The sequence below is a fragment of the Rana temporaria genome, chromosome 3 (genome assembly GCF_905171775.1).
Source record: "Rana temporaria chromosome 3, aRanTem1.1, whole genome shotgun sequence".
NCBI classification, from domain to species: Eukaryota; Metazoa; Chordata; class Amphibia; order Anura; family Ranidae; genus Rana; species Rana temporaria.
Genome location: NC_053491.1, coordinates 392,826,171 through 392,841,788, shown reverse-complemented (window position 1 = coordinate 392,841,788; position 15,618 = coordinate 392,826,171). Strand labels below are relative to the sequence as shown.

The 15,618-nt window shown below is 43.4% G+C and overlaps 1 protein-coding gene across 1 annotated transcript in view; it reads left to right on the top strand.

The window, feature by feature from the left end:
* The window catches only part of PARVG (parvin gamma), a 62,647-nt gene that overhangs the window by 30,071 nt on the left and 16,958 nt on the right, over positions 1–15,618 (top strand). The window contains exons 6-8 of the mRNA XM_040345815.1: positions 5,614–5,729; positions 9,655–9,710; positions 14,373–14,392. Of these exons, the coding sequence (XP_040201749.1) occupies positions 5,614–5,729; positions 9,655–9,710; positions 14,373–14,392 (192 nt within the window). The remainder of the gene's footprint in view (positions 1–5,613; positions 5,730–9,654; positions 9,711–14,372; positions 14,393–15,618) is intronic.

The window sequence follows — 15,618 nt, the reverse complement described above, 5'->3', positions numbered from 1 at the left end:
TGGTACAGTACCTGTGTGCTGGGATGACTGCAGTCCTGGGCACACGCAGAGTGACATCCCATGCCGGACAATGGCAATAGCTGCAGCCAGCCACCTGGAAGAAGCCAGGTAGAAGATGCCAGCTCCGATGAGGGACATCAGACCATTAAAGGGTGGTAAGTATCGTGGAGTTTAGCTCCACTTTGGGGTCTGGTTCACACCAGATGCAGTCTTGTGTATTTTTAATCTCACATCAAAAATGCATTGACAGTGTTTAACATGGATTCCAATGGCCCTAGTTCACACCAATGCAGTGCTTTCCAGTGTAGTCAACCAAAGTAGAACATGCTGCATTTTTTCTTTATGGAACGCACCTAGGATGTGGCAAAAAGGATCCCTGTATCAAAAATGCCATGGAATGCACATGTCCTTTAGGGCTCATTTACACTTGCTTCAACTTCAACATGTATTAAGGAGTCTACCGCTGCAACATGCTTTTTTGATGTGCTTTTAATGCTTCGATGATGCTTTACCCACTTGACCTACAGATGATTTACCCCACTTCGTGACCAGCACATTTTTTTGCAATACGATACTGCGTTACTTTAACTGACAATTTTGTGGTCATGTTTTTTTTATGCTATAATTATATCCAATAAAAAAATCTGGTTTCGTCATAAATTTGGGCCAATGTGTATTCTGCTACATATTTTTGTTAAAAAAATCCCAACAAGCGTATATTGATTGGTTTACATTATCGGTATAGCATATACAAACTATGGAATATATTTATGGAATTTGTATTTATTTTTATACTAGTAATGGCGGCAATCAACGAGTTATAGCAGGACTGCGATATTGCGGTGGCCAATCGGACACTAACTGACATTTTGCATGGAACCAGTGACAGTAATACTGTGATCACTGCTAAAAATATACACTGTCACTGTACTAATGACACCTGCTGGGAAGGGGTTAACCATCTAGGTCTAGGAAGACCAAAGGGTTAACTGTGTGCCTAGCCAATGTTCTTGTGTGTACAGTGTGGTGCTTTCATTAGGGGAAGAGATGGAACTGCTATAGGGTGGTCAGCAAGTGGTTAATGAAGCTTGGCAAATGCCCTGTGTGTGTATTGATTTTCTATTTGTTTTAAAGGGGCACAGTAGAACCGCAGCTCAGTAGTACCTCCAATCAGCAGATCCCTGGCTCATTAGTACCCCTGTTCAGCAGATCCCGAGCTCATTGGTACCCTCATTCAGCAGATCCCAGCTTATTAGTACCCTTGTTCAGCAGACCACCTGTTCAGTAGTATTCCCAGCTCTGCTGAAGCCCCACTCTGTAGTAACCCCCAGCTCTGCTGATCCCCAATTCAGTAGTAACCCCCATCTCTGCTGATCCTCTGGTTTGCTGTTCCTCCTCTCTCTCTCTCTGGTCCCTACTAACCTGCTCAGTAGTACTACAAATTATGCTGATCTCCCACTCAGTATTAACCCAAGCTTTGCTGATCTACCACTCAGTAGTAACCCCCAGCTTTGCTGATCCCTACTCAGTAGTAACCTCCAGCTCTGCTGATCCTTAGGTCTGCTGTTTTTCCTCTCTCTCTCTGGTCTCCTCTCACCTTCCACTATATATCTCCCATGGTGCGCAGCACATGTGACATTGCCAGCCTCTTCTGCTCTGGTCTGCCAGCTCTGCTGGTCCTCTTCTGCACATCTTCTGTCTCCGGTCCCTGGTCACCTTCTGCTATAGCATTGCCATGTTGCACACCATGTGTGCGCCGTCTGCTCTTCTCTGATTCGGACCAAGCTCACCTTCCTGCTGCGCACCAGATGTGACGTCTGCATCAGACACTCTCGGTATATATACACATGAACCGGAAGTGACTGTTGATGATGTCTTTCTGAGAGTCAGCTGTTGTCATACAATCGGAAACATTCTAAAATCTCATTTATGTTATTTATCTGTGAAAGTCTTCCTTGTCTAAACATCCAAAAGTCCTGCTGGGTGACGCCATCTTGGATGTAATGTAAGCATCCCCAGTAGACTGAGAGCTGCCACTCAGGTGACCCTCTAAAGTATTACCTTCACTCCTCCAGTGGCTACTGGTTATGTAGGGAAGTTAGTTTCACTGAAATTTCAAGAAAATTTAAACTAGCAATTTCGCACATCCCCAACTGAAAATACATTATCATTTGAATTTTAGGTATTTGAACCAAAATGTACCAAAACTGGGTGAATGCAACTTTTCTGGCAGCACACCGCAGCACTTCAATGCACATCTGCCACTGAGGTGTGTTGAGGTTGCCATTCTGAGTGAATAGCATACCTACCATGCATTGTGGTAATGTGCACTTTACAGCAACGCAGTATTGTGTTTAGGCCTTAAAGAAAAATACATCAAATGATGATGTAGTGCGATGAGCGAAGTTTGGGGAAAGCCCCTCATAAAACCGATGCAGATGTAAATAAATGCGCTCCACTGGAAAAACGAACAAGTTTACAATCAACAGATGGCTCAGTCCTCCCAGTAATGGGATCGGAGCTCAGACGCATCATGCAGCAGAAGAAAAGAGCATGGGATATCATACAATAGAACTCCAGATAATTATAGTTTCCCTGACAACCGTGTTGCCTTTACGTCAGCTCAGAGCAAATTTAAGCTCGGAAATATTGTGAACGAAAGACAAAAATATCAGCTAAACAGACACTAATAGATAGTACGGATGGTGCTTCCCTTTTAAAATGCTTTTTTTTTTCTACGTTTGATGTTTTTTATATGTGGAGGGTATTTTTAGAGTGCATCCCACCTAAACTTTTATTTGTTAGCTTTGGATAGTGTTGGGAAGCGTCAGAACCTCTCATTTTTTATTTTGATCCCAGGATCCATTGTAGAGAACCTCCTCTCACTTACGCAGGCCATAGATGAATCGAAATTCGGCTGGTTCAGCAGGAACCAGCCGAATTTCAATCTACGTATCGGCCGTAACTGTTCCACAGAACTTGATCTATGGCCAGCTTAACTGCATATCTCCCAACTGTCTCTGATTTCGAGAGATTGTCCCTGATTTGTAACAAAGTTCCTTTGTCCCATTTTCCTCCTCATTTGTCCCTTTTTTTTAGTCTGATCTGTATACTTGTATATAAAATGCACTAAATATCTTTCCAAAAGTGTTTCACAGTGGTAAACTTTTCATCCAAATTGCTACGTGTGTAAATTTCAAAAGCCGGTAAAAAGGAATAGTAGTTGTAAAAAAAAAAAGCATTTGTGGATTTACCTAATATTTGGGGTGTGTCCAATACCTACATACTTTTGCTATTATGTTCCCATCTCAAAAAGGTGGTAGGTATGTAACTTTGCTGGAAACAATTATTTTATCAGACAGAACATAATGGAAAATCTCCTACAGTTAAACAAATGACCAATAAACAATCAATCCCCCATCATTCCCTTCATGCTATACAAGGGGGGTGCATGGTGCCTGTTGATACCGTGATTTTTTTTATAGACAAATAGCCAGCACACAAGAATAAAACCTCAATCCTTTACTGAGGTCATAGATGCAAATAATTAAGAACAAAAAAAGTCGAAATGCAAAAAAGCAGAGTTCAACGGATGTTCTGGGGACATGAAGGACCCCTTTCTCAAGGTGATAGAATAAGTTGGCAAACAATATGTTAATGTTTTTGATAAGTGAGTCCTGCTGCATTTGAATATAGACCTGTGAAATGTTTTCTAAATCATTTATTTCCTGCTAAGACTGTTTCCACTTATTTCTGTTTTCATTGCCACGGTTTGTATCAGATACCTGTGCGGCAAGGCTTGGGAAAGCAGCAGGAATTCCTTATCAGGTCTAGTGGATGAAATTCTCTAGGAAGAAAGAAAAAATAGAAAAAAAATAAATAAAGTTCTATCAGTGAAATAGGGGCCAAAAAAAATTTGATTTGAATTATGGATATTGAAGAAGCATTTTAGCCAAACATTTTATTACCTGTTTTTGGATAGGAAAATTAATATAACCTATTTTTTAACGATATCTGAGCACTGGTAAAGCAAATGAGTGTCTGGGCAATAATAATAATATTTTTAACAATAAATTAAAAAATCAAGATATTTGCATGATACCAGGCCATAAAAAGATGACGGGGGTTGCTGTTTTTTTTAGCACAATGTTAAATGACTAACAATTTCCAAACAGTCCTCAAGTATTTCCCTTTAGCGAATGGCAGATTGGTCGGCCTTGGCCTACTTTTCTGCACAGGAACACATTTAAGTCTTGCGTCAATGAATAAATGCAGTTGCTTTCAGGTGTATGCAGCTTGGATTTCAAATCAGTATGAGATCCTTCTGAGATAATACACAGTTTATTGATAGGTACATTTGACCTGCAGTTGACTTGCTTCTGAAATTAATTTGACCTCTTTCTGGCCCGCAGTTGACCACCTCCTGAGCTGTAGTTGGTCTCCTTCTGGCCTGCAGTTAACCTCCTTCCTGGTCTGAAGTTGACCTCCTTCCTGGTCTGAAATTGACCTCCTTCCTGGTCTGAAGTTGACCTCCTTCCTGGTCTGAAGTTGACCTCCTTCCTGGTCTGAAGTTGACCTCCTTCCTGGTCTGAAGTTGACCTCCTTCCTGGTCTGAAGTTGACCTCCTTCCTGGTCTGAAGTTGACCTCCTTCCTGGTCTGAAGTTGACCTCCTTCCTGGTCTGAAGTTGACCTCCTTCTGAGCTGTAGTTGGCCTCCTCCTGGCCTGCAGTTGACCTCCTTCTGGCCAGCAGTTGATCGCCTTCTAAGCTACAGCAGCCTGTTTCAAGATTCTTTGCATTCCCATTTGCTTGTATGGGGAGAGAAGCGGTTTGACACAAACAAATCCTGTCAACACATATCCTATAATCATTTTTTTTGGATAGCATATGGAAGGGTTAACACCCCTGTAATATTTGTTTTGCTGTCTGTGTCCCTGTGTAGAAGATTTCACCTCAATTTCTGTCCTTGTGACAATTGGATTGTGAAAAATGTGGGTTGTTGTGGAAACAAGGATTGGTGATAAAGCTTCAGTGGAGACATTTTTTCATATGATACCCTAAGGCCCCGTACACACGACCGGATCTGTCCGCTGGAATTTATCCGCGGACAAATCCGGTCATGTGTACGGCCTAGCGGACATTTTTCGGCGGACATGCTAAGAAATCTATCCGCTGGAAACCTATCCTTTGGACTTATCTGGTCGTCTGTACAGATTTACCGGATAAGTCCGTCCGATCCCCATCCCTCGCATGCGTCGAAATGATTCGACGCATGCGTGGAAGTGTTTACCTTCCAGGGTCGCGCACGTCGCCGCGTCATCGCCGCTGCGACGGCGCGGCCACGTCACCACGGATGTTTTCCGCGGGGATTTTGATCTGATGGTGTGTACAGCCATCAGATCAAAATCCGCCAGCGGACATATCCGATGGAAAAGGTCCGGCGGACCGTTTTCATCGGATATCCGCCCGTGTGTACAGGGCCTAAGGGTAGATTTCCTCTCATTTCCTGTTGTCTCCCTCCTTGTCAGATATTTGCAATTCGGCGACTGCCTGTAAGTGGAAAATACAGTACAAAATGTTTATTTTAATTTTTTGATGTGTTTTTCCAAACAGTGATCCACAGCAAAGACCTTTTGGCCACCTTACACTTGCTGATTGCCTTGGCGCAACACTTCCGGCCTGATCTACCGCTTCCCGCAGATGTTTCTATAGAGGTGATTGTGGTGGAGGTAATTATGTTTTTATTATACAGTATATGTATTCTTTATATCTACCATATCAACATACCTCTTAACTTTCTAAATGGCAAAAAAAGGGACATCTTGCAGGAAAATATATGCAAGGGCACACTTCTACAATGCATCCCGGTATACAGGCCATGAAGTATAAATACACTAAAAATTATTAGTTAAACCCACAAGTGTTTTACTTTAACCACTGATATTCTTTCATACTGATATTTGTAATTAATTTTAATGAATCATTTTGTAACAGATGCTATAAATTAGTGGTTGGATGAAAGATTTATGTCTGAATAATGCTGCAGAGAACTAGAGCCTAGATCTGGCCACATGACTTTGACAGGTCATGATTTGGAGTCCTATTCTTGTCACTATTTTAAACTCCCATTAATTAATGAAGCTTCACTTGCTTTGGAACTTTCTGTGCTTACATTTCTGATTGAGACACCTAGTGTAAACTATGTTCTTTATTGGAGCAGTTATTAAACCCATAACATTTTCTAAACTTAACACACTAAGCACAAGTCAGCTTTAACAGTGAACAGTGTAGTCTCCAGCCATCTTATAGCTTGGAGCAAAAAAAGGGTAGGAGTAGGGATGGATCGGGGGATTGCCTTGCCTTCCTAGGCTACAGGGCTGTGTGTTTCTCATGATGCACACAGTGTAGGGAGACACAACTCTAGTCCCTGCATGCAAGGGTGAATCCATAACATACTGCAGGAGAAAAAAGCCACCCTGAAACAGAAAAACTGGCGTCGAGGGCATGGCACTTAAACCGATACATAGGATTAAAGATAAAGAAGCTACATACTTGACAAGTGATTAAATCAGTTGCTGAAAGGGCTTTAAAACGGAAGGTTTAACATTGCTTGAAGATCGCCTGATAAATATGTAAAACGAGGAGCTGCCATGGCTACTTATTAATTATTTACAAGCACTATTTCATATTTACGCAACCAAAACAATTTCAAAACTGATGGCCCTAAAATAAAATATAGACTAAAAACTATATATTCCCTTTAAGGCTTTATTTAAAAAAACAAAACAAAAGCAGTGCAATAAAACTTGTAATGTCTTTCGTTATTAATGATAATATAATTTGTACTCGCATGGCTTCAGTAAAAGGTATTCTGCTTGGTTGCTATGGGTTATGGCACTTTACACATCTCTACTTTATATACTCAGCAAGCCTTTAATAAATGAGAAATTGGCTTCTAATGAACTGTTTTTCAAAATTCAACCATACACTGTATGGCCATCTTGGATCTGAACAAAGCCAGCTCCATGAAGACAAGGTCTGACCAGCTTGGTGTTCAAGAACTTGAGTGTCCTGTACAGAGCCATAACCTTAACCATACTGAAAAGGTTGTAGCCTATGTAGATATAAACTAGATATGGTGTACCATCATCCAATTGGAGAAAAAAAGGGAGACTGGGAGATCGGTCCCCAACCAGTCATCCAAAGCAAAATAAAGAAAAGGACTATCTCGGTACTGACTTGAACGACATATACTAGTGTTTGTAATAGAAAATATTAAACTTTATTAATATACAATTAAAAACACAATATTTGAATACATCAAAGGAAAGCAAAATAGCAATCCATATACGGTATATCACCACCTTTATGGTCCTCTCATAGGAAGGCTCACACTATGGTGGTTGTCCACAGATATAATTGTTCTCAACATGTTTCATGGACTTAATATCGTGTCATCAGGAGAATATCTGCTATTGATCATAAGAGCCGGTTCACACAGGCGTGTCCCGTTCTGTTCAATAGAGTTGCCCCCTCCCTTGGACTACAGGAGAGTCAGGACACCCACTAACAAACAGCTCCTATCTCTATCTGCAACGTAGAGAGCGCCCTGACTCTCCTGTGGTCCAAGGGAGGGGGCGAGCACGACACTCCACATCAGGGAGAAAGCCTTGCATTACTGTGTGGAGTTACAGAAAGAACAGGAAGTGAGGATTTCTCAGAAGAAATAAGGACATTTAAAAGCAAAATCGAAGGATGAGGTAAGTGAAGGAGGACTGCACTAAGGTAAAGGAAGCTATTTAGGAAAAAAAAAAATTACCTTTACAACCCCTTTAAATGAAGACATTAAAACATTTTTTTTTTAATAATATGTAATGATGGCAATTCTCACCTATCATGTGTGTAACAGATACGCTAATCAGAGTCCCGTCTATTCAGGAAGGAGGGGAGCAGTAGGGTAAGAATCCAGTCCAAAAACAACAGGGATCGCAGGGTGGGCACCAGAAAAAAGATTTAACTACTGTACTCATATATTAGGTATAAAGAAACAGCAGTGAGAACAACACCCCTCCCAACCAAAACTTGCTGGCATACTTCTAAATCACATATATATAATGGAGGGAGCAAAGGAGAGCCCTAATAGAGATCTGTAACAGCAGAATGACCAGCATATTGATGTATAGCCCAGGAAAGAAATTAATTACCTGAAACAAAGAAATCCTGATAATGCTTGAAGGATAAGGGTGTGTATAGCTCTTACATCTAGACCAGGGGTCTCCAAACTTTTTAAACAAAGTGACTGTGGCAGGTGGGAGTAGAAAATGTCCTGGCGTCAGTGGGAGTACACAACTCCCCATGATTGGTATTAGGGGGAGTAATAGCGCTCCATCATTGGTATCAGTAGTAGTAATAGTGCTCCATCATTGGTATCAGTAGTAGTAATAGTGCCCCATCAATAGTGGTATCCCATGGTATCAATGGGATTAATAGTACCCCATCCGTGGTATCAAAGGGAGGAATAGGGCCCTATGATTGGTGCCAGTGCTAGTAATAGTACCCCATCATTGGTTGCTGACAGTGGGGGGGAATAATGCCCCAAGGGCCAGGTAAAAGCAAGCAAGGGGCTGCATCTGGCCCCTGGGCCGCAGTTTGGAGACCACTGATCTAGACTTCCAAATAGTGAGGAAAACTCAGTTTCCCAGGGCTGTAGCCCCAGACAGTTAAGGCTAGCACAGCCAATAATCGTCCCAACTGCAAAGTAAAAAGTATCCCATGGAATCAATACTGCAGGGCTATAGACTGTATCTATAGCCCCGCAGTGTTGATTCCAATGGGATACTTTTTAGTTTGCAGTTGGGACGTTCATCATTGGTTGTACTAGCCTTAACTGTCTGGGGCTACAGCCTCAGTACTGAGATAGTCCCTTTCTTTCTTTTCCTTTGGGTGACCAGTTGGGGACCGATCTCCCAGTCTCCTTGTTTTTCTTAACCATACTGAACACCTTTGGGGTGAATTGGAATATCAATTGTGTGTCAGATCTTCTCGTCCAACATGTGTACCTGACCTCACGGGCACACATTCCCAAGTGAAGACTGCTACCTATAGCTGAAAAGAGAGGTTGGTTTGAATTCCATCCACAACACTACTTGCGTGCAGTTCCATGTTATCTCTGTGTTTTGTGTGGCTTTCCTTCCACTTCTCTGGTTTCCTCCCTCACTCCATGCTGGTAGACAGTGTCATACCTAGCTCATTTTACACCCAGGGCCGATAATTTTTTTTGCACCCCCCCCCCCCCCCCCCAGATAAATTGGCAAGATGACATAAAGCACATCGCTTTGTAAAATCTTTACTTTGCACTGAGAACATTTTAAGTCCGGAGTGACACATCTGTTTCCAGGTTTATATTTCGTTTTTCTCCGTCATTTTGGAAAGATACCCTTAATGTTGTTTTAGAGAAAATCTACATGTTTTGTTTAGGAAGTCATTCTAATCTGATTTTCCGTGTGGTGGAAGTTAGCGGGTAACATAAAGGTCACGTCTTAATATGGTTCCCGCATGTCGCCGGCGATTTGTCTTGTCCTCTGCACCAATTATATCTGACATTTGTTTTGGCTGATGCTGAGCGCTCCAATGTTTTTCTGTCCTGTGTCATAGCCAACAAAATCCGGAATGAAGACAGGAAAAGCTATTGAATGCTTCACCGGCCCCAGGTGAGAAGTGTCACCTTATAATGACTACTGACAGCAGGGACTGTCACATGCTGGTAATTGAACCCAAGGTTAGCTTACCATCAAGGAGAAGTTTACAATTCCCGAATATGTACATGCAGTATATAGGTAAAATAGAACCTTCCACTTTATACCAGAGCAAAGCAAATCACCTGTGTGAAAGGTCTCAGATAGAAGGTGTAATTCTTGAGCTCATTACTAGTTCTGGGACAATGAAGGGGGGCAAAGTGACACCTCTGTATTGCATTTAGTATGTAGCCATTCAGTCGAGGATAAAGAGTCACAACAGGCTAAAGCAAAAATCAATAAAATAGCTTAAAGTGTAGAGTATGTAGAGTAAAAGATTTCCTATCATCTGTGCCCAGTCTTGCCACACAGAGTTAATCCAGCTCTGAGCAATCCTCTTTTATTGTTCAGTGAAAATTAACAGACTTCCAGATAAAAACCTGTCTAAATACAAAGTCCATTCCTCTCTACTTGCTTTGAGTGACAGGTTATTTACATATCTAGCTTGGACATGTTTATCATATGTTATGTTTATCATAATATGAGGTGATCCACGGTATAAAAAGTGAGAAATCCACCCCTCCCCCACATAACACATCCTGGTAATATACAATGACCTGTGGATCACCTCATACGGGTACACGAAGGGTACATGTTTAGGAGATATTTACTGTACCTATAGGTAAGCCCATTATATGCTCTTACCTTAAAGAGAAGCTCCTGTCTCCCCAAAAGATTAAAAGTCAGTAGCTACAAATACTGTAGCTGCTGACTTTTAATATAAGGACACTTACCTGCCCCTTGATCCAGCACTGTCGATGTGTACCAGAAGGTTCAATTGGAAGGAAGGGGCCAAACTTCCTCTCAGATCACCACAGCGATCTGACCAAAAGTGGGCGAGCAGGTACCTGTTAAAATAAGGTACCTGCTTCCCCCCAAAAAAGTGCCAAATGTAAAGAAGGAGAGTGGAGAAGGAGGAATAGCAGAACTTTTTAGTGAAGTTCTGCTTTAAAGTGGTTGTAAACACTATTTTTAAACTTTATACCTGTAGCTAACCAGGATATCTCCTAAACCTGCACGGTTTAGGAGATATCCCCTGTCCCCTGCATGTGCCGATGACATCGGCACTGGAGCAAGCTGACGCAATGGCACCTATGTGCCGCTGCATCAGTCTACGTGCCGTTGCCGGCTTCTCCCGTGCGCATGCGCAGGAGTAACGTCATCGCGGCTCCGGACAATCACAGCGCCGGAGCCACGAAACTCGGAAGTTACCCCGGGACAGATGTCTGCGGCCTGAGAGGGAGACGAGGACGGCTTCGATCGAAGGTAAGTAATTCACAATGAGCTAGTATGCTATGCATACTAGCTCATTATGCCTTTGTCCTGCAGTTTTTTTTTACAAGAGTTTACTTCACCTCTTTAAATCCTGACCCATATGTCATATAGATCAAATGGACTCTACCCACCAGGGGGCAGATTACCTCAGGATTCTTCCTCCTTGGGATCCCTGGGAGTGCATGGCCCTGTTCACACGATCAGACCGTTCAGGTCCGCCTGTCAGTTTTGACGGCAGACCTGAACAGCCACTCCATGCAGTCCTATGGAGCGTCGGATGTCAGCGGAGACATGTCCGCTAACATCTGACCCGATACGATCTGCTAAAATCGGACGGATGTCGATACGTCCCCATCCGTCCATGGCGGATCGGGTGAGATCTGATGCTGTCTGTTTTCATCAGATCTCCCCATAGGAAACAGTGGCGCTGCACAAGCCCCTCACCACTCAGTGAGCAGAGAGGGACTTGTCATCCGCCGGCTCAGCGGAGAGATCTCCCGCTGAGCCGGCGGGAGCTGGCGAACTCCGTAGCGGGTCCACCTGTGTATAAGAGGCCTAAGAGGAAGAATCCTGAGGTATTTTTCCTCCCCCTGGTAGGGAAAGCTTGTTTGACATATATGACATATGGATGAGAATTTAAAGCAATTCTTCAGCCTTTTGGATACAAATTTAAAAGTCAGCAGCTACAAATACTATAGCTGCTGTCTTTTAATTAAATGACAATTACCTGTCCCAGGATCCAGAGCTGTCCTCACCCTAGCTGCTTCTTGGCGGGTTCCCGGGCAGTAGCATGTTTAAGCTGTGCATGTGCAAGTCATGCTGGACTTTGTGATTGGTCCCGCAGCCTTCTGGGACCTGTGACATGTCTCAGAAGGTTGCAGGCGGGGGAGAAATTCTGGTGAAGGAGGAGGGAAGCAAAGGACTAAAGTCCTTTAATATGAGAGCATAAGAAACATGGTGTGATTGACACAAGGGAAGAGTAGAAGACTATAGGAGATGTATTTTGGACTTTTTGTAATTATACTTTCACAGTGAAGGTGTATTATTATTAGTTAACATTATTGGTGAAATTACCTCCATGCTGAAATTCTTCCACAGTTTGTGTTTTTTTTCCTTGCTTATATAATTTTGATGCTGGAAACAGATATACCGATAGGGGCTGATTTACTTAAACCGAAGAGTGAAAAATCTGGTGCAACTATGCATAGAGACCAATCTGCTTTCAGGTTTTTTGTCAAAGGTTAATTAACCACTTGCCACCCGCCAATGACAAATTGACGTCGGCAAAGTGGTTGTAGAATCCTGAGTGGACGGGGGGCGCGCGTCGCGGCGATCGTTGTTGCAGGGTGTCAGGCCCCGTACACACGACCGGATCTGTCCGTTGGGATTTATCCGCGGATCAGTTCCAGCAGACAAATCCGGTCGTGTGTACGGCTTAGCGGACATTTTCATTTTCTCCAGCCGACGGTTTTCAAGCGGATACAAATTTCTTAGCATGCTAAGAAATCTATCCGCTGGAAACCTGTCCGTCGGACTGATCCGGTCGTCTGTACAGACTCACCGGATAAGTCCAAGCGATCCCCATCCCTTGCATGCGTCGAAGTGATTTGACGCATGCGTGGAAGTATTTACCTTCCAGGGTCGCGCACGTCGCCGCGTCATCGTCGCGGCGAAGGCGCGGCCACGTCACCACGTATGTTTTCCGCAGGGATTTTGATCTGATGGTGTGTACAGCCATCAGATCAAAATCGGGAGCAGAAATGTCCGCTGAAAACGGTCCGGCGGACCGTTTCCAACGGATATCCTCTTGTGTGTACAGGGCCTCAGTCTGACACCCCGCAACACCGATCAAGGTAAAGAGTCTCTCACTGAGACTCTTTACCACGTGATCAGCCGTGTCCAATCATGGCTGATCACGATGTAAACAGGAAAAGCCGGTAATTGGCTTTTCCTCACTCGCGTCTGTCAGATGCGAGTACACGAGAGCCCATCGGGGGGGGGTTGTGCTGATCGATTATCAGCACAGCCCCCTCGAGGATACCCACTGGACCACCAGGGATGCCCACTGGACCACCAGGGATGCCCACTAGACCACCAGGGATGAGAAGGACACAAAAAATGGATGCCAATCAGTGCCGCAATGGATGCCAATCAGTGCCCACAATGGGCATCACTGATTGGCAGGCATTGTTTGGCACTGTTTGGCATTCATTAGTACAACACATACGATGGTGCCCATCTATGCCCATCCGTGCCACCTATCAGTGCCCATCCATGCCGCCTATCAGTACCCATCCGTGCCGCCTATCCATGCCCATCCGTGCTGCCTATCTGTGCCCATCCGTGCCGCCTATCTATGCCGCCTATCCGTGCCCAGCCGTGCCGCCTATCTGTGCCCATCTGTGCCACCTATCCGTGCCCATCCGTGCCACCTATGCAAGCCCATCCATGCCGCCTATCCGTGCCGCCCATTAGTGCCCATCTGTGCCGCCCATCAGTGCCACATATTAGTGCCCATCAATGCCACCACATCAGTGCCACCTCATCGGTGCCCATCAGTGCAGCATTTTCAGTGTCCCCGTCAGTTCAGTACCATCAGTGACCATCAGTGAAGGAGAAAACGTACTTATTTACAATGTTTTATAACAGAAACAAAAAAAAACATTTTTTTTTCAAAATTTTTGGTCATTTTTTTTTTTTTTTTTTGCAGAAAATAAATATCCCAGAGGTGATCAAATGCCACCAAAAGAAAGCTCTATTTGTGAGTACAAAATTATAAAAATTTAGTTTGGGTACAGTGTAGCATGACCGCGCAATTGTCATTCAAAGTGCAACAGCGCTGAAAGCTAAAAATTGGTCTGGGCGGGAAGGTGTATAAGTGCCCTGTATGGAAGTGGTTAAACAAGTTAGAAGCTGTTGCACAACTGCACCCGATTTTGCACTCTCCAGTTTTAGTAAATGAACCCCATAGAGTGGTAACTTTAGGTAATGCTGCACCATAATTAAGATGTACAATGAATGTGGGAACACATGACAGTGCTGGTGAGCTACTACTATTCTTATAAGTATTAAGATGGATTATTGCGTGAGAGCATATCACATAAAGAATATGTAATCCCTGTAAAATTCAAGGAGAGCCCTACACTATTCTTTTTTTTTTGTACTTGTAAAACAGCAATGTCATTCGGAAATCTAAAAAAAACTGTTTATAATTTGCAGCCAGTTTGCTTATGTTTTTCTCTTGTTTGTTCCCCTCATTAAATCACACTTTGCCTTGCAACGCACTCCCCTGGGTCACCGCAGAGCGGAAGACGCAGCTTCTAGTAAGTCATATCATGTTTAATTCATGACTTTACAGTAAGGTTTATGTTCTGAGCATCAGGTTTGGCAAGACTAAATGGAATGACCCCTCTAAAAGTGACCGAGCCTGACTCGGAGGTGGCGGGACGCCCGTTGTTGCTGTGGCAACTATAGGAGACGCTGACCAGGTCTTATTGGGTGAAGGGAAATCAAGTATAATTGGCATGGATGGGAGCGGTGGAGAACATGCTTAGGCTGTCAGGGCTTCTCTATGAGCTTTCTCTTGCTGTGTGAGCCGTGGCAGGCTGGAGAAAGTGACAGGTCTTTCGACGCACAGAGTGGGCGCACATAAAAGCCATTATTTGATAGGCAGCTTGTAAATGCTGGCAACCATAATTATCGAAGGACAAGAAGGAGCTGATTTTTTTTTTTGGAGAGACTGATATATGGAGGCCTAGAGGCTCATGACGGAGTGATTGACGGGGGCTAAAAAAAAATTAAAAGAAAGTTTCAAAGTTCTGAGAAGTGCTGAACTCGGGTTTTGGAATTTTTGTACCAGAACTTCACATGCTTGTCATATGCCCAGCTATGTGCTTCCTCATCAGTGAAAGCTGGAACTAGCATAGAAGGCAGTTTCAACTGATGTAATCACTTTATCATCTTTAGGTTTTCTCCAGTTCTCAATAGCTACACTTTAACTTTATAACTTTATTTTGCTGCTCAATATTTCAAGCAGTGATTTGTGGCCCCTTTTCCCCGTAAAACATTGTAAATTCCAGTTGTTACCAATGGTGGGGCAAGGTCCTCTGGCACCCAAGGAGAGGATGCCAGAGTGTGATCCCCCCAGCTCTTTAATTCAGCACTAAAAAAACTATCAAAGAAAAAAAAAAAAAAAACAATGTGAAAGAAGAAGTTACTAAAAAAGATTAAGGCCCAGATTCTCAAAGGACTTACGACATGTACGCCGTCGTAAGTCCTAACCTGACCCGTCGTATCTATGCGTCTGATTCTTAGAATCAGTTACGCATAGATATCCATTAGATCCGACAGGCGTAAGTCTCTTACGCCGTCGGATCTTAACTGCATTTTTTTTGACCGCTAGGTGGCGCTTCAGTCAAATTCCGCGTTGAGTATGCAAATGAGCTAGATACGCGAATTCCCGAACGTACGCGCGGCCGAAGCAGTAAAGTTACAACGTTTACATTAGGCTTTCCCGGCATAAAGTTGCCCCTGCTATATGAGGCGCAGC